At 36.0% G+C, this 17,545-nt stretch overlaps 1 protein-coding gene across 2 annotated transcripts; it reads left to right on the forward strand.

Moving 5' to 3' along the window:
* Nucleotides 1-1,728: 1,728 nt before the first annotated feature.
* LOC132029745 (flowering time control protein FY) lies at nt 1,729-17,122 on the forward strand. 2 transcript variants are annotated; one of them, XM_059419082.1, is made up of 18 exons: nt 1,729-2,545; nt 3,199-3,290; nt 5,347-5,415; nt 6,252-6,356; nt 7,363-7,458; nt 7,539-7,621; nt 7,721-7,792; nt 7,910-8,007; nt 8,370-8,429; nt 8,539-8,599; nt 8,713-8,800; nt 9,660-9,723; nt 10,158-10,236; nt 11,408-11,497; nt 13,137-13,222; nt 13,517-14,013; nt 14,924-15,171; nt 16,798-17,122. In XM_059419082.1, exons 1-18 carry the CDS (start codon nt 2,287-2,289, stop codon nt 16,964-16,966), a joined length of 2,316 nt encoding a protein of 771 aa, XP_059275065.1. In that variant the 5' UTR covers nt 1,729-2,286; the 3' UTR covers nt 16,967-17,122. The 2 variants fall into 2 exon arrangements, with proteins under 2 accessions (XP_059275065.1, XP_059275064.1); XM_059419081.1 differs by having other exon boundaries at nt 1,734-2,545; nt 14,924-15,160.
* The last annotated feature ends 423 nt before the right edge of the window (nt 17,123-17,545 follow it).

Genomic DNA, 17,545 nt, shown 5'->3' on the forward strand with positions numbered 1-17,545 from the left:
ATTCAGTGATGTTTTCCCTATAGATTGGGGATTACTAAAATTTGAGCATGAACTATGGGCTAGCACGACTTGGGCCTCATATTTCATGTACATGGTTAGATTCAAACAAATGGATAGAACCTGTAATCGAGGTGGTATGAGGAAGCTCAGTCAGATACTTGTTCTATCACAACCAATTTTCCAGTGGAATCAGTGCTAACTACTAACTAAATCTTACAGAGTTATAACTATATGTTATTGTGTTATGAGTGAATTAAGTAATCACCATTCTGTTGGGTAAGGGACAGGCTACACGTAGACTTAAGCCTTTTGTAACTTATTTAAATCATTGCAGTGAAAAAAAAATTCAAGTAAACTTGATAATTCTTTTACTTCTAAGCAGTTTGGGATATGGGTTATATCTTCTGGCTTTTTTGTGTAGCCCATTATGCTTCTGGTAGTAGTAATGGCTGAAGAGTCTAATCAATTTCTTCGTCTTTCAAAGGATTAGACCAGAAGCATATTCAACGGAGGCAATTGCCCAATCATTAATTATTTTTTTTGGCGCAGATTGTGCTTCAAAGGCGCCGATATTTAATTTTTGTCCCTCAAATTGTTGTTTTACATTTTTTGTCTTATTTATCGATTAAAAAAGTGCAAAATTTGGCCGAAACTAAATCGCCTTGCGATTTTGAACCCGATTCAGTCAAAATTTAAAAAAAAAAACTTGACCACCCCAATGAAAGCGAAAAAGTTTTAGGGCAAAGTTAGAGTTTTGTCTTACTTATAAGGGAGAGTTTCATGCAAACTCTGCTTTAAGGAATAGTTTGCTACATTATCAAACTCTGCCTTAAGGAAGAGTTTGCTACATTAAGGCCAACTCTGCTTGTGATATTTTTTAAAAAACTTTTGAGATTCATGTTAACACCCATTCATGGGAACTTCTTATTTTCGTAAATTTTTTTCACTAATAAATTTTTAGGCGAAGGACGAAAATTAAAGACTAGCAATTTGAGGGACAAAAATTAAAAACTTTGAAGGTCATTCCGGCCAAAAAAATGACTGACATAGGCAAACAGCGTAGATTTGGGCCCTTGTCCCAATATTATTGAGGAAACTGGACTCCAATTTTGGCCCTCAAACTAATTAAACACTGCCAAACCTATCCGCCACTGCTTCTACTACAACTACACTGTCCGGCGAGCTCTCCGACTTGACTTTACGTTGTTAGTTCCTCTCTTTCCCTATATAAATAATAAAATAATACCTCCCTCTGCATTTCCTTCTTTATGTCGCTCTTCGTATAAGAAACCCTAAACCCTAGCACTACCTGACGTGGCCTTCTTACCTGCTTTCTTCACCTTCCTATTAACTGGTACCACCACCTCCTCCTCCTTGTTCTTTTCTTTTATTTGTGTTGCACTACATTTTAACAATTTAGGTTGCCATATTGTTTCTAAAATTTCAGTATGTCATTATTATGCCATTTGAGTACACGGTTGCTTACCAGCTTTCTGTGTTAGTGGTTCTCTTTTTTTCTTTTCTTTTGTGGGAAGTTCATATGGCCATGAAAATTGTGAAATTTGATAAAAGTAGTTTTTTGTTTTCAATGTGAAAAATGGTCTTTTGGAAATTGGAGTTGTGTTTGGCCTTGAATACAAATTGGATTTTCGTGAGTGATTTCGAGTGAAAACAACTTTTTTGGTGTTTTTCAAATTCCGGAAAAGGTTGAATTCCGGAATTTTATGGCCAAACATGATTTCCAGAATTCAACTCTGGAATAAAGTAAAAAATATTCATGGCCAAACGGCCACTAAAAAAAATTAGAAATTTGCAATTGTAATCCGTGTCATCCCATTAATCATTATCCAGAGGTTTATTTTGTGTACTATTTTACAGTATAAGCCCAGTGTGTGTGTGTTGATGAAATGAAGTTGCTCGATTGGATATGGCTATGAAGCTCTCTGTTAGGTATTTTGCATAGTGAGCCTGTCGGTGTATGAAGAAGAAACTTTAGATGCTCATCTTTTCTATTAAGAAACTTGAATAAAAGCTTATTGTGTTTGTATGTTTCCTAATCATGTAATTATTGGTTGTTTTTGGAACATACAAAATCGATGAGGACAATTGTAATGGTGATGTTTGTATTTGCATATTTGTGTTTAAGTGGTTGTTAACTTTTTTCAAATATGTATTGAATATCGATACTAGATACGTGGTCCCGTTATATTAACTTGAGGTCATTGTCCTAGAACTGAATTTTGAACCCATAAAGTTGAAATCTTGGGTTCCCCTCTATCCTCAACTATGATGGCGAGTGGTGATCCTCATCAGCATCAGCAGCACCAGCCACCGCCACAGCAACAATTCCAGCAACAACACCCGCAACAACACCAGCAACAACACTTGCAACAAAACCAGCAGCAGCACCCTCCACATTTTGGTGAGTTTCCAAGGGGTCCACAGCCTCCACCAGGTCCACCTCCCATGATGCGGCAGCCATCCGCATCCTCCAGTACTCTTAATTCTCAGCCACCTGGACCTCCTCCTCATCCTTCTTATGACGGTACGTCCTGTTTACTAATGTTTCATCTACTCTTTTTACTTCTCATCTTTGATTGATATGCTTTTTAGCATAGGGTACAGCTGGTAGGGAATGTCTAGAATCTTGTTGTTATAAATCATTTTTATTGTAGGAAAAAAGAACTAGCTACAAACCACAACTTTTCTTCTTCTGTTTTGTTTCTTTGATCAAGTTATCAAGCTGCTGCTGTGTAATCGATTATCTGAAAAGAAATACGGGTACATAATGAGAGTTGTAACAGTAATTTTAAAGGGGAAAAAGGGAGAAGGAATATTGGAAGAAACTACAGATCTGGAGAAGAGTTGTTTGAGCATACCATTTAGTGTTCTTTGGGAAGGACCTCTTTAGTCGTTATTTCATATATTTTCTATCTAGTTGGAGAAAAGGAGATTTTCAACCCAATAATGGGGCTATGATTGTTTCAAATTGTCAAATCCTAATAGAACCTACCGTTTCTTATTGTCTGGGGAAGTGTAAGTCCACAAAAGTTGAAGAGAGGATGAATATTACCCTTTTTCTTAGGGACTTCCATTTGCTTTGATGACACATTTACTGGACCCTTTTTCTTTTTATAAGTATTTACCGGAACTAATTACGATGGCGACCAAAGTTGAATTCTTTTCCTTATATTGCAGCTCATGCTGATAGTTTTGCTGCAAAGAGAATGAGAAAGATTGGTCAGAGAAGAGCAGTTGATTACACTAGTACAGTTGTAAGATATATGCAGGTAATAAACGTTGAATGTGTTCATATATCCAGAGACCTACTTATGCAATGTGGTGCGGTAAATGTTCTTCTATGGTACTACCATATAGATTAGCAAGGGATTAGAACCATGGGCTGTTATCATAAGGAAAAATTCCGGCAAGTGTAGGTTCATTTTCATCTTTCTTTCTTTCAAGATGCCACAACATTTTCACCAACATTAAGGATCTTCTTTTTCAGAGTTTGGTATAATAAAAGATATACCTCCTATGGATAGTTTGGAGGTCATTGTTTCATTTTCACATTAACGGTGTACGAGGACATGAACACCATTTGTTTGCTTTTTCTTCTTCTTCTTCTTCTTCATCTTTTTTTATTTTTTTAAAATTTATTTTTATATATATATATATATATATTTTGGTATGCACCAGGCGTTAGTTCTTGATACCCTTTCTATTTTTACTACTATTTGTTACACACCAGAGAAGCTTCGGTCTTTACTCTTGTAAATGATCCTCTAACTCAGCCCTCCATTAGAATTGACAGTTAAATTTTGGCTTCTCATCTCGAGCTCAATCCCCCTTTTGACTCTATATATCAGTCAATCAACTATATTCAATTCTAAATTAGTTAGCATCAATTATAAGAAATATCTCCTTAATATAGAAAAAGAATCCTCTATATCCAGTGCTTTCTATTTGGTCCATTTCATTCCGATAATAAATAATTTGTATTTTGAGGCTAGTTAGGGTTTTAAAAAGCTAGAGGTTTTCTGAATCTCACACTTGTCCTTGCACTGGTTTGCAGGTTTCTTGACAGACTAGAAAAATATTGGCTATTATCTCATTTAATGTAACTACAATGACTGAATGACAATAACTAAGCCGTAATCTTGGTATTGACTACTTTAAATCTCACAATTATCCCTATGCTGACATACAAGTTTCTGACCATACTAAAATGACTACTGACAAACACCAGATTAATGCAAGTGTAACAACTTTGACCAAGCCTTAATTTGATATTTTTATCTACTTGTTATTGACTGTACGAATCATTTGCTTTCATTGTGCTATCTATCTCAGTTAAATCCGTGTTGATGCTAAGAGATTGTGATTTTTGGTTTACTTCATCCTATTTTAACTCGTTCAATTATCGTAGGTGTTGCACCTGTGGGTTTATGCACTTTGAGATTTACATAGGGCATGTCAAACAATCTAATCCAACCTCCTTTATTTCATTCCATATTGCACTTTCTATTTGTATGATCACACATCCATGATCCATCTTAACTTTGGCATTTTGTTGCACTCATATTATAGATATGTTGGGCCTTAAAGACACAACAATCATCCTATATAACATTGATGGTAGCACACTAATTCTAAGGTACTAGAGTTTCTTTGTGTGAAGTTCTATGAAACTCGGGCAATTATAAATATTAAAAGAAAGATGTGTAGGTCTACAATACTTGACGTACATTGCTCTTCTAATTATTCTAGTAGAAAGACTAGTCTCAAGTAGCAGTAAATATAGCCTGCACAGTGGTTCATTAGTACTATCTGTCAAGTAGCAGTAAGTATAGCTTGTATAGTGGTTAGTTTGTCTAGGACTAACCATACCCTCCTGGAATATTGTTAGAGCTCTAATTATCTTTCCAGAAGCTGGTCTTGATCAGTCCCACATATTTTTTGAAGGAGTCCAACCTCTTCCTAATTCCAGTTCCACAAGAACCAAATTCCTGTTTTTAGTTTGTAGTAGCTTGCACCCATATGAGCTGTATTTATGTTGCGGGAGCTCTAGGTAACGAGGTCTTTTATATTAATAAAATAATAGGAACAAAAAGTGAGAGCAGAGATAAAAAGAGGAAGAGAAATTCTTCTATAACCTCCGTTCCTCCTAGAGGAAGAAGAATGAGAACGAGAATCCAAAGTCGTCTTGCTTGCTTTGTCCATTAATAATTTTAATGTTTGTTCTTTTGTGGGGGCTCTTGTCAACTTTGCAATGGAATTCTCATAACTTTCTTTAACTTTTAAGATTATTTTGGTCCAAAGTTAAGAACAACAGCTTTTCTGCAGATCCGCATGTGGCAGCGCGATTCGAGGGATAGGACAGTGTTACAACCTAGCCCAGCAGCAGCAGTTGATGTCAGTTTACTCCACTTGTGAATTAGTCTTTGATTCTGCAAAAAATTATTTAGTTTTTATGATGATACTTTGTTATCTTTCATTACTGTTAAGATCTCTGACAAGCTTTCCTAGGTTAGAAATAAAAAGAGAATCAGCCAAAATATATATGTCCTTTAGTTCTTGGTTTGTGCAATATTCAACCCCACAGCTACAGTGAACCACAGTAAAGTAGCAAGAGAAAAAAAGGGGCTGAATTCCTGTATGTTTCAAGCTTCTTATGTTAAGGTTATTCAAACCTTTATTCTGTAGTCACAAACATAGATTTTCAAATAGTAGAGCATGTGCCATGAGATAGCATGTCTTTGGAGAGCTAGATCCTTATCGGAGCAAAGTTTGAAGATTAATATCAGGCAATCTGGAGGAAAGTTAACCAAAATGTACCTGTAATCTAGGAAGGTGATAATAGTTCAGTTTTATCTCTATGTAAAGCTAGTTATAGACTCTAAGAACATTCTAGAACTACCTAGCGGATGAAGTTAATTGTGAAGTTTGTAACTTTGATTTCAAAAAAAAGCGCCAACCTAACACGTTTGAAATTGAAGTCTCCCCCACAAGTAAACATACTGCTTATTAATTATATTGTCCTGAAACCAGCAAACTAAATGCTAATGATTCTAAAAACTGTGTAAGGCTGTAAGCTGGCCGAGACTCTATTTTTTGTTATACAATATTTAAAAATTTGAAGAAAGGAAGATTGTATCTCGTTTTAATTGTATTCCTTTAAAATCAACATTTAATAAAAATGACTGATCAAAAACATTTAATTAGGATATTTTGTTTGTTCATGGATGCAGATATTGCCAGCAGTTGCCTATTTGGATAATCCATCCACGAGTTTTTCTGCTAAATTTGTTCATACATCTTTAAATAAAAACCGTTGTTCAATCAACTGTGTTGTGGTGAGTTGAAGAATTCTTCTTGGCCTTTTATCTTTTCGTTTGTGCTTTAGTTGTTTATAGCTTTGGTTTTGTGTTAATACACAATTGAATTACTGTGTCCAGAAGCACACATGCATCTTTGGACATGTGCCTTTGAGCTTTTATCTATTTGATACGTCCCAAAATAGTTGACACTATTCCATTTCTATACAACTCTCATAACTGCCCAGGATTTAAATTTGTTAAATTATTCAAAGTTCAAATTTTGAGGTAAATATCTCTCTGCAAACTAGCTTTTCCAGCACTACTGTAATACAGTGTTCCTCTATTGCTAATGTAATATATAAGTCAAATTAACTTATTAAACTGTGTGGTCAATCAAACATCTTCACATAAAAAGGAATGGAGGGATTAGTTCTTTCTACTGATCACAAAAATAAAATGGAATGGAGGGAGTAATTTTTATGATAAAATTGTTCGATCATGGTATGTTCTTCAGAGCATTTAAATGCAACGTATCTGAATGTATAAAATATTTACACAGTTAATTGCAAGGCCTTGATTGAATGTACGAATCTGGATCCTTGGAGCACGAGTTAATTGGATATCAAACTCTCTTGCGAATTGTGACGATTTTGTTCTTGTTTTTTTTTTTTTTTTTTTTTTTTTCTTTTCTTTTTCTTTTTTCTGAGAACTAGTTTCTTATCCTGGTAGAACTCTCTGTATTCAGTTTATTCAGACAAGTTACTCTCTTGGAAGTAAGCAGATAAAAGATGATACGGAAGGAGTTATCTTGTCACGTGATGTAGTTTGAAATCTTATAGGCTCTTGGGCCTCTTTTTATGTCCCTCTAAAGAACTGATAAAATAATTAAAGCTGATCCAGCTAGCATTATGACACAAGTCGTAGAGCTAAAAGTTTTCTGAGTCTCTCTCTCTCTCTCTCTTGGTTGTGTCACGTCCTCTGTGTATTTCATCTTTATATTTCTATTCTCTTATTCAAACCTTTTCTCTTGAATCACGTAAAGTGGACTCCTAGTGGGCGGCGCCTTATTACTGGATCTCAAAGTGGTGAATTCACACTCTGGAATGGGCAATCATTTAACTTTGAAATGATACTTCAGGTATGAATCTGGGTTGTGAATATCAGATCTTAGTACGTGACAAGCAAATTGGATGACAATGTAATGTATTTCATGTGCAGGCTCATGATCAAGCAGTCAGGTCAATGGTATGGAGCCACAATGATAACTGGATGGTCACTGGTGATGATGGGGGCACAATAAAGTAAACAATTTTTTTGGAACGATCTACAGTTCACACTCTCATCATCTATATTCTGTTTTTCTTTCTCTTTTGTGAATTCACGTCTATATCATGTGACAGGTACTGGCAAACCAATATGAATAATGTCAAAGCCAATAAGAATGCACATAAAGAATCAATACGGGATTTGAGGTAATTATTCTAAATGATGTGGCTTGGTTTTGAGAGTTTGTATGTATTTCTTAGGTTTTATTAACTTTCTAAAAAAATGTCAGTTGGTTACTGAGTCTCATGCTTGAATTTGAACAGCTTCTGTGGTACGGATTTAAAATTCTGCTCCTGTTCTGATGACCATACTGTTAAAGTATGGGACTTTGCAAGGTGCCAAGAAGAGCGCTCATTAACTGGTAATGTTCCTCAAGCTTTTTACTATAAGAAACTTGTCGATTCAAGTAAAATTAGTGACGCTTTGACTGCATACCTGTGATCCTATGTTAAGGCGATATTTTTGGTTTTTTCTATAACATGCAGTGTAATGCTCTTACCTGTCAGATTACACTCTGCCTTCCATTACTTCTTGCTGCTATGATAATTGTTACATTTTGAAACATCTGCTTCCAGCAGAAGTTTACTATGAAATGGAAAATTTATTCAAAATATTTCACTGGCAATAACTCTTCAATTTTAGCATCAAACTTATTAATGTACCAGTTAACTTGAGCATGAGGTGACCTAAGAATAGTTCTTCATGTCACTTGAACTCAGGCAGGCCATGGTGGGGATGTGAAGAGTGTTGATTGGCACCCTACAAAGTCTCTATTAGTCTCAGGTATATGCTTTTTCTTCTCAGAAATGTTCTATGTATTTTTTTTTTAGTGTTGAAATGTTCCGAATAGTTAGAGTCACTCTTTGAGGCTCTGCTTTTCTCCTGCCTGCAGGTGCAAAAGATAATCTTGTTAAACTTTGGGATGCCAAGTCAGGGAAGGAGCTTTCCTCATTGTCAGTCAAAAACTGCTCTCTAAATCTGCAATTTTATTACTTCTATGAACTTACGAAATTACTACTTAGATAAGTTATATAGAAATAACATGGATGTTGTTTGCTGTTTGCAGTCACGGGCATAAGAATAACGTTCTCTGTGTAAAGTGGAATCAAAATGGTAACTGGGTCCTTACTGCTGCTAAGGATCAAATTATCAAGGTAGGCTTCTCCATGTCATACTTTTCCTAGAGCTCACTAATCTCTTTTCCGATTTTGCATGTAATGATCCGGTGGTGTAAATTGGTTGTTGATGAAGAAATGACTCGATCTTTGTTTGACAAGCTCATTAATTATGAAATGGCATTGCAATTGACAGAAGTGTAAAAATGACTTGTTTTATCCCGTTGTTGTTTGTATGACATGGTTGGAGGTGTGATATGTGCCAAACATTGAAAGATGCATCAAATTTGAAGTACAGTAAAATATTATTAATATTATTATTATTTGTTAATTTGACTGTATGATATGTGATTGTTGTTATCTTAGGAAAGATGTCATTTTTTTTCTGGAGCTGGCAAAAACTAGATTTATGCTGTACTTTCTTTTACTCTTGACAAGTGAAATGCTTTCATTAATGATGCACAAAGATCAAAAGTATTTAAAATATGGGTGCATAGGAAAAAAGAGAAGGATCAACTTGAAGTTGCTGAGATCTGTAACTATGGGGTTTGAGAAGCCTTGCTAAAATTTCTTATTAACGGGTTGGTAGCAAGCAGATAGCAATTTTAGCTCCGTTTTGAACTGCAACTGCTTCTTTACTGCAAGTGCACTGCTACTTACTACTTCTCTGGTTCTGCTTGCAGAATTCCTTTTCTTATTTGATTAGAAATGAAAAAAGCTTGTATACATATGAATTTTGGTCACATGCTAATGAAGGAATACCTGCAAATAGTGTAGATGATTATTCTGTCGAGACAAATATTTGTGTGAAAGTGTGTTGCCATTCTCAAAAATAAAAAATAAAAAATTGTGTGCAAGTGCTTGTATTCTGCCCTTATAACTTGCTGCTTCATTTCAGCTTTATGACATAAGGGCTATGAAGGAGCTTGAGTCATTCCGGGGGCATCAGAAGGATGTGACATGTAATAATTACCTTCTTCTGTATATTTATATATATATATATCTTATGCAATGCACACAACACGAGCATGTCATGTAACAGCTAGGTTATGGGCTCGGATGAAAATTTGCAGTTAGTGTGCTGATATTATTCAGTAAATTTCACCAAGGTATTATTAGAAAAAGAAATTTCAGATCATGTCAGTGAAAAAGTGAATGATATTAATGGAGGTAGTGGCTCAATTGTTATTGATGATAAAATGCAGAGTTAATCACGTTTAGCCTTTTCTACTATCTGTGTCATGCAATAATTTTAGTGGTTCTTTTATTCATTCAGATAATAAACACTCTTTTTGTTCCACTTATTGTCTTGTTCCTCCACCACACTTCTGTGGTCAACTTCCATCTGTTTGTGATACTGGCTAATTGGTTGTTTAAATTCATTTAAATGTGACAGCACTGGCCTGGCATCCCTTTCATGAAGAATATTTCGTCAGCGGAAGCTATGACGGTTCAATATTTCATTGGCTTGTGGGGTAGGTTCCTTGAAACTTCTTTCACTATCAACTACAAATTATTTGTGCTGCCTTTTCTTTTTTAGTTTTTGGGGCATCTCGTGTGCTTTCAAAAGATCATTATATGACCTTTTTTAGAACATTAATCTTGATGTTTACAGATTGAGGAAGTGTTGCTAATTTCTGTGCCATAACATTACCCTTTTCTTTATATTCTTTTGCCATCATTTAATAACATTAAATGACAAAGGACTATTCAGGATGAATATTATAGCTAATAGCTCAGACTTCAAGAAGCTTATGGGATAAAAATGTCCAGGTTAAGAGTCGAGAAGAAGTCCAATTATGTACTTACTGTTTTCTAAAAGAGTCCAAATATGTACCAACTTCGAGCTGGGTTTACCCTGTGCGCACCTGAAGGGTAGCGGCTGCGGGTTCCCATGTCATCAGAAAAAAAAAAAAATATGTACCAACTTCAACTAACTTGAAACTTAAATCAAATTTTCTAATCTTACTTATTCCGAGTCTTCATGAAATACTTAAACTATTATTGGCAACAACAAGTCAGAGATAAGAGAGGGATCCTTGTTTTCTCTTCTAATGCTCCTCTTTGCATGTATATCTTTACTTCATCAAGCTTTCTTAACTTAAATTAAACCAGAACAGTGGAGATACATGGTTGTTGTATGTGAAGCTGGTACTATGGTTATTGATCAGTTTTCCATTTCTCCTCGGAAGGTGTCAAATCCGTGCACTGAGTTTAGGATTGCCGCGGGAAAAATCATCTCCCTTCACTCAAATCCCTTTTTATTTGCTTTTCCTGTAAGAGGGAGACTTGATTTGTTTGTCATATGCTTCATTTGCCCTAGTTTTATTGAATAAAAACATTTTTTCCTTTTCTAAACCAAAAGGTTCTTTCTACCCAGTATTTAGCCAGTGCAAGGTCATCCTACAGTTTCTGTGAATTGTGGGGAATAAAAATCCCTCGGAACTACTTAGTCTGTGATAAGATAGTCTGGAATATGATTTCGCTCTCAAAATGAACCCAAAAAGGAAACTTTTAGTAACGGTACCAGTTTTTTTTTTTTTTTTAAAAAAGGGAAACTTTTATCAAATCAAATCCCCTTATTATCAGTGAACGGAGTAGCTTCTAATAATTTTGTCTCTTGTCTTTTTGATGCTCTACCCACAGGCATGAAGCTCCTCAAGTAGAAATTACAAATGCACATGAAACTGGTGTCTGGGATCTTGCATGGCACCCTATTGGCTATCTTCTTTGCAGGTTATACTGCATTTTCTTAAACTGCAGCTCTGTAGTTATGTGCCATTTATTACATTAGTACTTTCCAGTTGCAGAAAACAATTTTCTAAAGTGCCAATTGTTAGAATTCTTCTCATAACTGGTCTGCTTTTCTTCTGTGCCTTGTTGCATATTTAAATATTCTGGTTGATCCATCTTGGTTTGCTGGATATTGGTTTGAAGTTGTTGGGTTATTGTTGCTTGAGCCTATGTAGTGCTGAATCTGCTGCTTTACTATGACAATATAAGTTGAAGCTTGATTTCACAAGCATGTTTAGTATTCATTATTCACCCTGCAATCCTATGCTCCAATAAGAAAACAAAGCATTCCCAAAGCTTTCCTCCCTTCCCAATTTTCTTATAGAATAAGTGCTTCCAATTCTGTTTGATTTTGCTCTTTTCATTTCTGACGAGCTACTTGTAATCTTATATGTTTATTCTTTCCACACAATGTCTATTGGATTTAGATTGTCCCTGTACTCTGGATAGACCACTAGAGTTTGTGAATAATTATAGTTGTACTTCTCAGTTAGTCTTTTATCCGCTCTAAGAAGTCTATCAGTCAGTGTTTGTGGGGATGTCAGCTTCTGCTGTAGTAGTTCTTTCTGAAATGTGAAGGTTTCTTTTGTGCGGGCTCTCAACTTTCTTGTCCAGCAAATTCATGTTTCATAAGATGAGTCTAGTGCAATTTAAATCTTAAGGTATATTGGTTGTGTGCTCAACTATGGTCCTCGCTTACATACCCTTTTAGAGAGCTTATCAAGCATATGTACAGCTAGCAATAGTTTTTATGGTGTGTGATATTTGAGGTACTTATGCTGAAAATAGTTGTCCGTAGATGTTTATGTGTAGTGGTTTATCTGATGTTATTTCATAGAGGAAAGTTTATTGTATATCCCAAATAGTCAATCCTTTTGGATAAAGTAGTTCATATGATAAAGGGTCATTCATTAGAAAGGAGTCATTGCGCTGCCACCCCCTCCATTGACCCTGCTTCTGTCCAAGAAAAACTTCTGACTGTTTTTCTATCAACTTTTGAATCCTAAAACCTTTCTTGGTAAAGTGACATTTTCTATTTCTTGGTAAAAGGTGAAATTATGGCTTGTATTGGACACCATTTTTCTAATATGTAATTGATGCTGAACTCTGATATGAAAGTGCATCATGAACTATTCATAGAGCATTTGTTGCAGATGTATTTTATTATTTCATAGAGGTAAAGGAATTCTCCTCCACGAGTTCTCTAATATAGATTTCGTTTAAACCTTTCTTGGGCAGGTAACTTTATGGGCGGTTACTTGCATTTTAGGTTGATTGTCTTTATATTTATTTAAATCCTGCACAGCCTCCACAGGCTGGATTAAAAAATTTCCCTCCCTCTCTCTGTCCTCGTGTGTGTGTGAGAGGAATCATGTGCTTTGCACTGTAAATTGCATGTCATTGTCTTTCAGTGGCTGGTTCAAGTCTGTTATTTCGTTTCTTATTCTCTTTAGAACTGTGGAGATCCTTAAGCCTTCTCCACTAGGTACTATTTCTGCAAACAGGAATAAAATTTCCATTAACAAAACATTTAACTGGGGTAACCAAAACAGCTAACTCATCAGTGTTTTTGCTGATGCAGTGGCAGCAATGATCAGACAACAAAGTTCTGGTGCAGAAATAGGCCTGGGGACTCTGCTCGTGATAAATTCAATTTAGGACAGCAAGGTGCTTACTAATTCCTGTCCATGCAGATGTTATCTTTATATCTTTTTGTGCTATTGGTTTATTGTACTTCAGATTGTGTACCAGTTTATTGTGCATATTTTTAGATTAGAGAGCATTTGGCTCCGTAGACCAGGGAAAATATCAGCTTAGTTTTAAAGAAAATTTCTTGAAAGATTATCGTTTTCATTGTCCATTGCCACCTAATATTCTTAGTTCGACTGTTCAACTATCACTTTGAGCTACCAAACTATAGTGCTTAAATAGCCTCAGCACAGGTATTGTGGTTGATTTCAGGTTTGGGTGATCAAAACAATGTTCTTGGTCGCATGCCTGGTAATTTTCCAGGTCCTGAGGCCCCATCAACTCCCGGAGCATTTGCCTCTGGTATGTTACGAACTGAGGGTACAATACCTGGAGTTGGAGCTGCAATGCCACTGTCTATCCCATCACTTGATTCATCATCTCAAGTAGAACAGAAGACTTCGATGCCTATAGGAGCTCCTCCTCTTCCTCCTGGTCCACATCCATCTCTTCTTGCAAGTAATCAGCAGCAAGCATATCAACAGAACATGCAGCAAGCTCAGCAGCAGCAGTCACTACCTCAACAAATGACTTCTCATCCGTTGCAACCACCGAATTTGCCACAGCTACAGCCTCCACATATGCCTCTAATGCCACATCCTCATTTACCTCGGCCACCACCCCAACTACAACAAGTAAACATGCCCGGCCTTCAGTCTTCAATGCCAGGATCTGGACCCATCCAAGGAATGTCTATTCCTGGTTCGATGGTATGTGTCATATTTCTGCAGGTGTCTCTGCCTATTTGCATGTTGTTATCTTTTTTTTTTTTTTTCTCTGTAGATGTGCCGTGACTTATCTTGATCATCACCTTCTTGCTGCATCTCTAAGTATAATGCTCTTGCTAAACGGCTGGAAATAAATAAGTTGTGTAAATGTATTTTCCGTTTAAAATATGCATACTCTTTTGTATCTCTGCATTTATGCTTCCTTATTTTGATGTCTTAAGTGAAAAAGCTTCATCTTCTCTGTAGATGTTCCAGTTTCAATTGGTGCAGGAGTATTTAAAAACTTTGATTTTAAGAAATTACTAATACGAAACAGAGATTACCTTTTGAAAGCCTGTTTAATTTACTGATATTCTAGGTTAAGGCCATAATAATTTCCGAGTTAGCCATGTATTTGTATTGAGATGGGAGTTGTAGCCAAATGCTTACAATTTCTCTTTTCAACTGTTGCGGATATAAAATAAATTAGTAATAATGTCCCATCTTTGAGAGTATAAAATTATAGATGCGACTGTTCACATAATTCAACATGGTATTAGAGAAGGCAGAGAATCCTGAGTTCAAGTCTTGTTGCTATCCACCAACAAAATATTTTCATGTGCTTGGCTGGGGATGTTTAGTGACATAAAATACATTAATGATGTGTCATTTTCTAACTACTTAAGCTTTTATATAAGACATTGTTCAAAAGTATGCAAGTGATGCAGCATGCGTGGATCAAATTTCACTAGGATCTTCGCCTCTTCTTGAATAGAGAGGAATTGGTAGCAACTGCAACTTGCATTGTGGCATAGTTGGTTGATTGATACAAAGTGCATTTGCTTTGGAGGATATATATTAAGCGGATCAAGAGGTTATTTCAGCATCACTGATTAACTGTCTTTTTTTTCAGGGGTTACAAGGCAACATGAATCAGATGGGTCCTCCAATGCCTCAAGGTCATTTTGTTGGCATGCCTTCTGGATCTGGACCACAGGGCAATGTTCCTCCAGGTGGAATGCCAAATGGGTTGCCAAACATGCAAGGCCCTCAAAACCCAGGAGGCAATCAGATGTTTCCACCAGGACGAGGCTTCAACAGGCAACAAGCTGGACAGATGCCGCTCATGCCTGGACTTAATCCTTATCAGGTGAATGGCATGTAAATTACTTTAAGAGACCTGAGAGTGCAAGGGTGATAATCTTTTGGCAGCTTATTCATTTTTTATTCTGTCAGGATCCCTTTTTTTGTTTGGATTCTTAGATTCAGTTACATGTGTCAGACCTTTTAGTTAATAATTAGCTATTATTTATTACATAGGTTTCCTATTTATTGTTGCATTAAGTTGGATAGTCAATAGCTGGATTGAAAAGAGATAGTTACAGTCTAAAACTTGTTGTTCCGAGCAACTTATCAAAAAAAAACTTATTGTTCCAAGCAGTTGTTGTCAATATTTCCCAAAGATATTCTTGGAAACAAGAATTCTACACTGCAACTTAACTTATGCCAGAGAACGGCAGAATGTGTTAAATGAGTTAAATCCGGTTCTGAAAAAGGATTAAACAGTCATTGTGTGTGAAGACAAGCAACCCTAGTGAGAGTAAGTCAACATTTTGGGTGTCTAGAGTATTAGTGCTGGTACTTGGAATACTACTGTGAGGTCCAACATATCAAAAGCGGTAGGAGCTGTGTGTGATACGAAAAGTAGGTATCTATACCTGTGAGCTTATGTTAGCGCAAGTAATGGAGTAATAAGTTGCAGAAGATAACATCATCTTCATAATTATTTGGCTCTTCTAGTAGCTGTTACTGATTGCTGGGAAGGTTAAATGTATTTTAGAAGGTGCTAGTTATGCCTGACAGGGCGAAGCTTGGGAGTTTATATGCACATATTTTAGTGAGTAACTGGATACTCTTTTCAAGGTCATTTTTATACTTGTGAAGTGAGAATAGTTGGGTAGATGAATTAGCTCCATCTTCTTAACTTTTTTGGATAGTATGAGCTACTGATTAGTTGTGCTTCTTGCACCAATTTTTTACTTTTTCATCACATCCTTGGTACTATTCTTAATTGAATTACCCTACCTTATCAAATACATTCTTCTCGAGGTCATTTTGCGAGTAGTTGCTTGGTTTAGGATCTTCAGACCAGTTTGTTGTAGACCTTTGGGCTTTCGCAAGACTATCTATGTAGTGTGAACTAAAATTGGGAGAGGAATTGTTATTTTAGCGAGTAAAATGTCTATTCAAACTGCCCACAGTACTTTGGTCTAGTGGTAAGAATGCTATGCCTGACAGATGGGTTAGACGCACAAGTTTACATGAGCGACAGGCGGTTAATGAACTCTTCCCTAAAAGCCTTTTATTTTCCTGCCAAAATTTAATTCATTAGATTGCCCATACTGAAACCTGGTCTACACATATTGTTCTTCATTTGCTTATTTTGTTTCTTCGTATTTTATGTTTAAAATAAATAATGATTATGAAGGAATCTTACCTATCATGCATGTGAAATGTTGAAACCAGGGAAGATTGAAGTGTACCTTTACAAGCTCCCAGCCTGGATAAATTATATCTCCTTTTTTGTGTTACTAGATCTTCTCTTGGTACTAAATCATTGAGATAATTTACTTTCTGGGCCTCTTATGTTTAACTGACTCTCGAATATGAAATACCTTTCTTCTGATTTTTGAAACACGACAAAATCGCGTTTTGGGTTGTTGAATTGATGATTTCTTCAGTTACATGACACTTTTTTCTCTTTCTTTTGCTTTTTTGCCTTTGCAGCAATCTGGAAATCCAAACACACCTGGAATGCACATGCAATCAAACTTTGGTCATCAATCTGGAATGCCTCCGCCACTGCCGCCAGGGCCTCCACCACATAATCAAGGACATTAATAGGCCATTGTTTATAGTCTTGAGTGTTACAAGCTTTATTCGAGTTGTCTGTTGAAAATCTCTTCACTGCACCAGTTAAATTGGCTAATTGATTTTCTTGGAAAGACAATTAGATAGCATCTCTTTATCTTCTTTGATGTATTTTTAGAAAATGTACTGCATATTTATGCATTCACTATAATATTTTGATGGCACTTTTAACTTCTAAGAATTCATGATGATGCCTGGTTTGTCATTCTCAAGCTTATTTTAGCAACGGAACCACCCTGTGTTTTGTACAAGCGGGTTAATTCCACGAACTTTCTGTCATCTTCGGGAAAAAATAGCTTAGTGACTTTTATGATTCTTGCGTAAAGAATTTACCATCCACCATAGTCTCCTGCAATAATTCTTCATTCAAAAAAGTTTCATTCGGGGTGGGTATAAAAGGAGTGGAGGGTGGAGGACGAGGTAGAATTGGATCATACACATAATATAGGGACAAGATTGAATCACGCGCATAAGTATAGGCCATTTTGATTTAACTAGGACATGTGATATATAATTTGGGATAAATATGCTAATTAAAAATAAAAACACTGAAAATGAGGTTCGTTCGTCTAAATTTGATCCATTTTGGTAGCTGCAGGGATAG

Source organism: Lycium ferocissimum, chromosome 9, assembly GCF_029784015.1.
Source record: "Lycium ferocissimum isolate CSIRO_LF1 chromosome 9, AGI_CSIRO_Lferr_CH_V1, whole genome shotgun sequence".
Lineage (NCBI taxonomy): Eukaryota > Viridiplantae > Streptophyta > Magnoliopsida > Solanales > Solanaceae > Lycium > Lycium ferocissimum.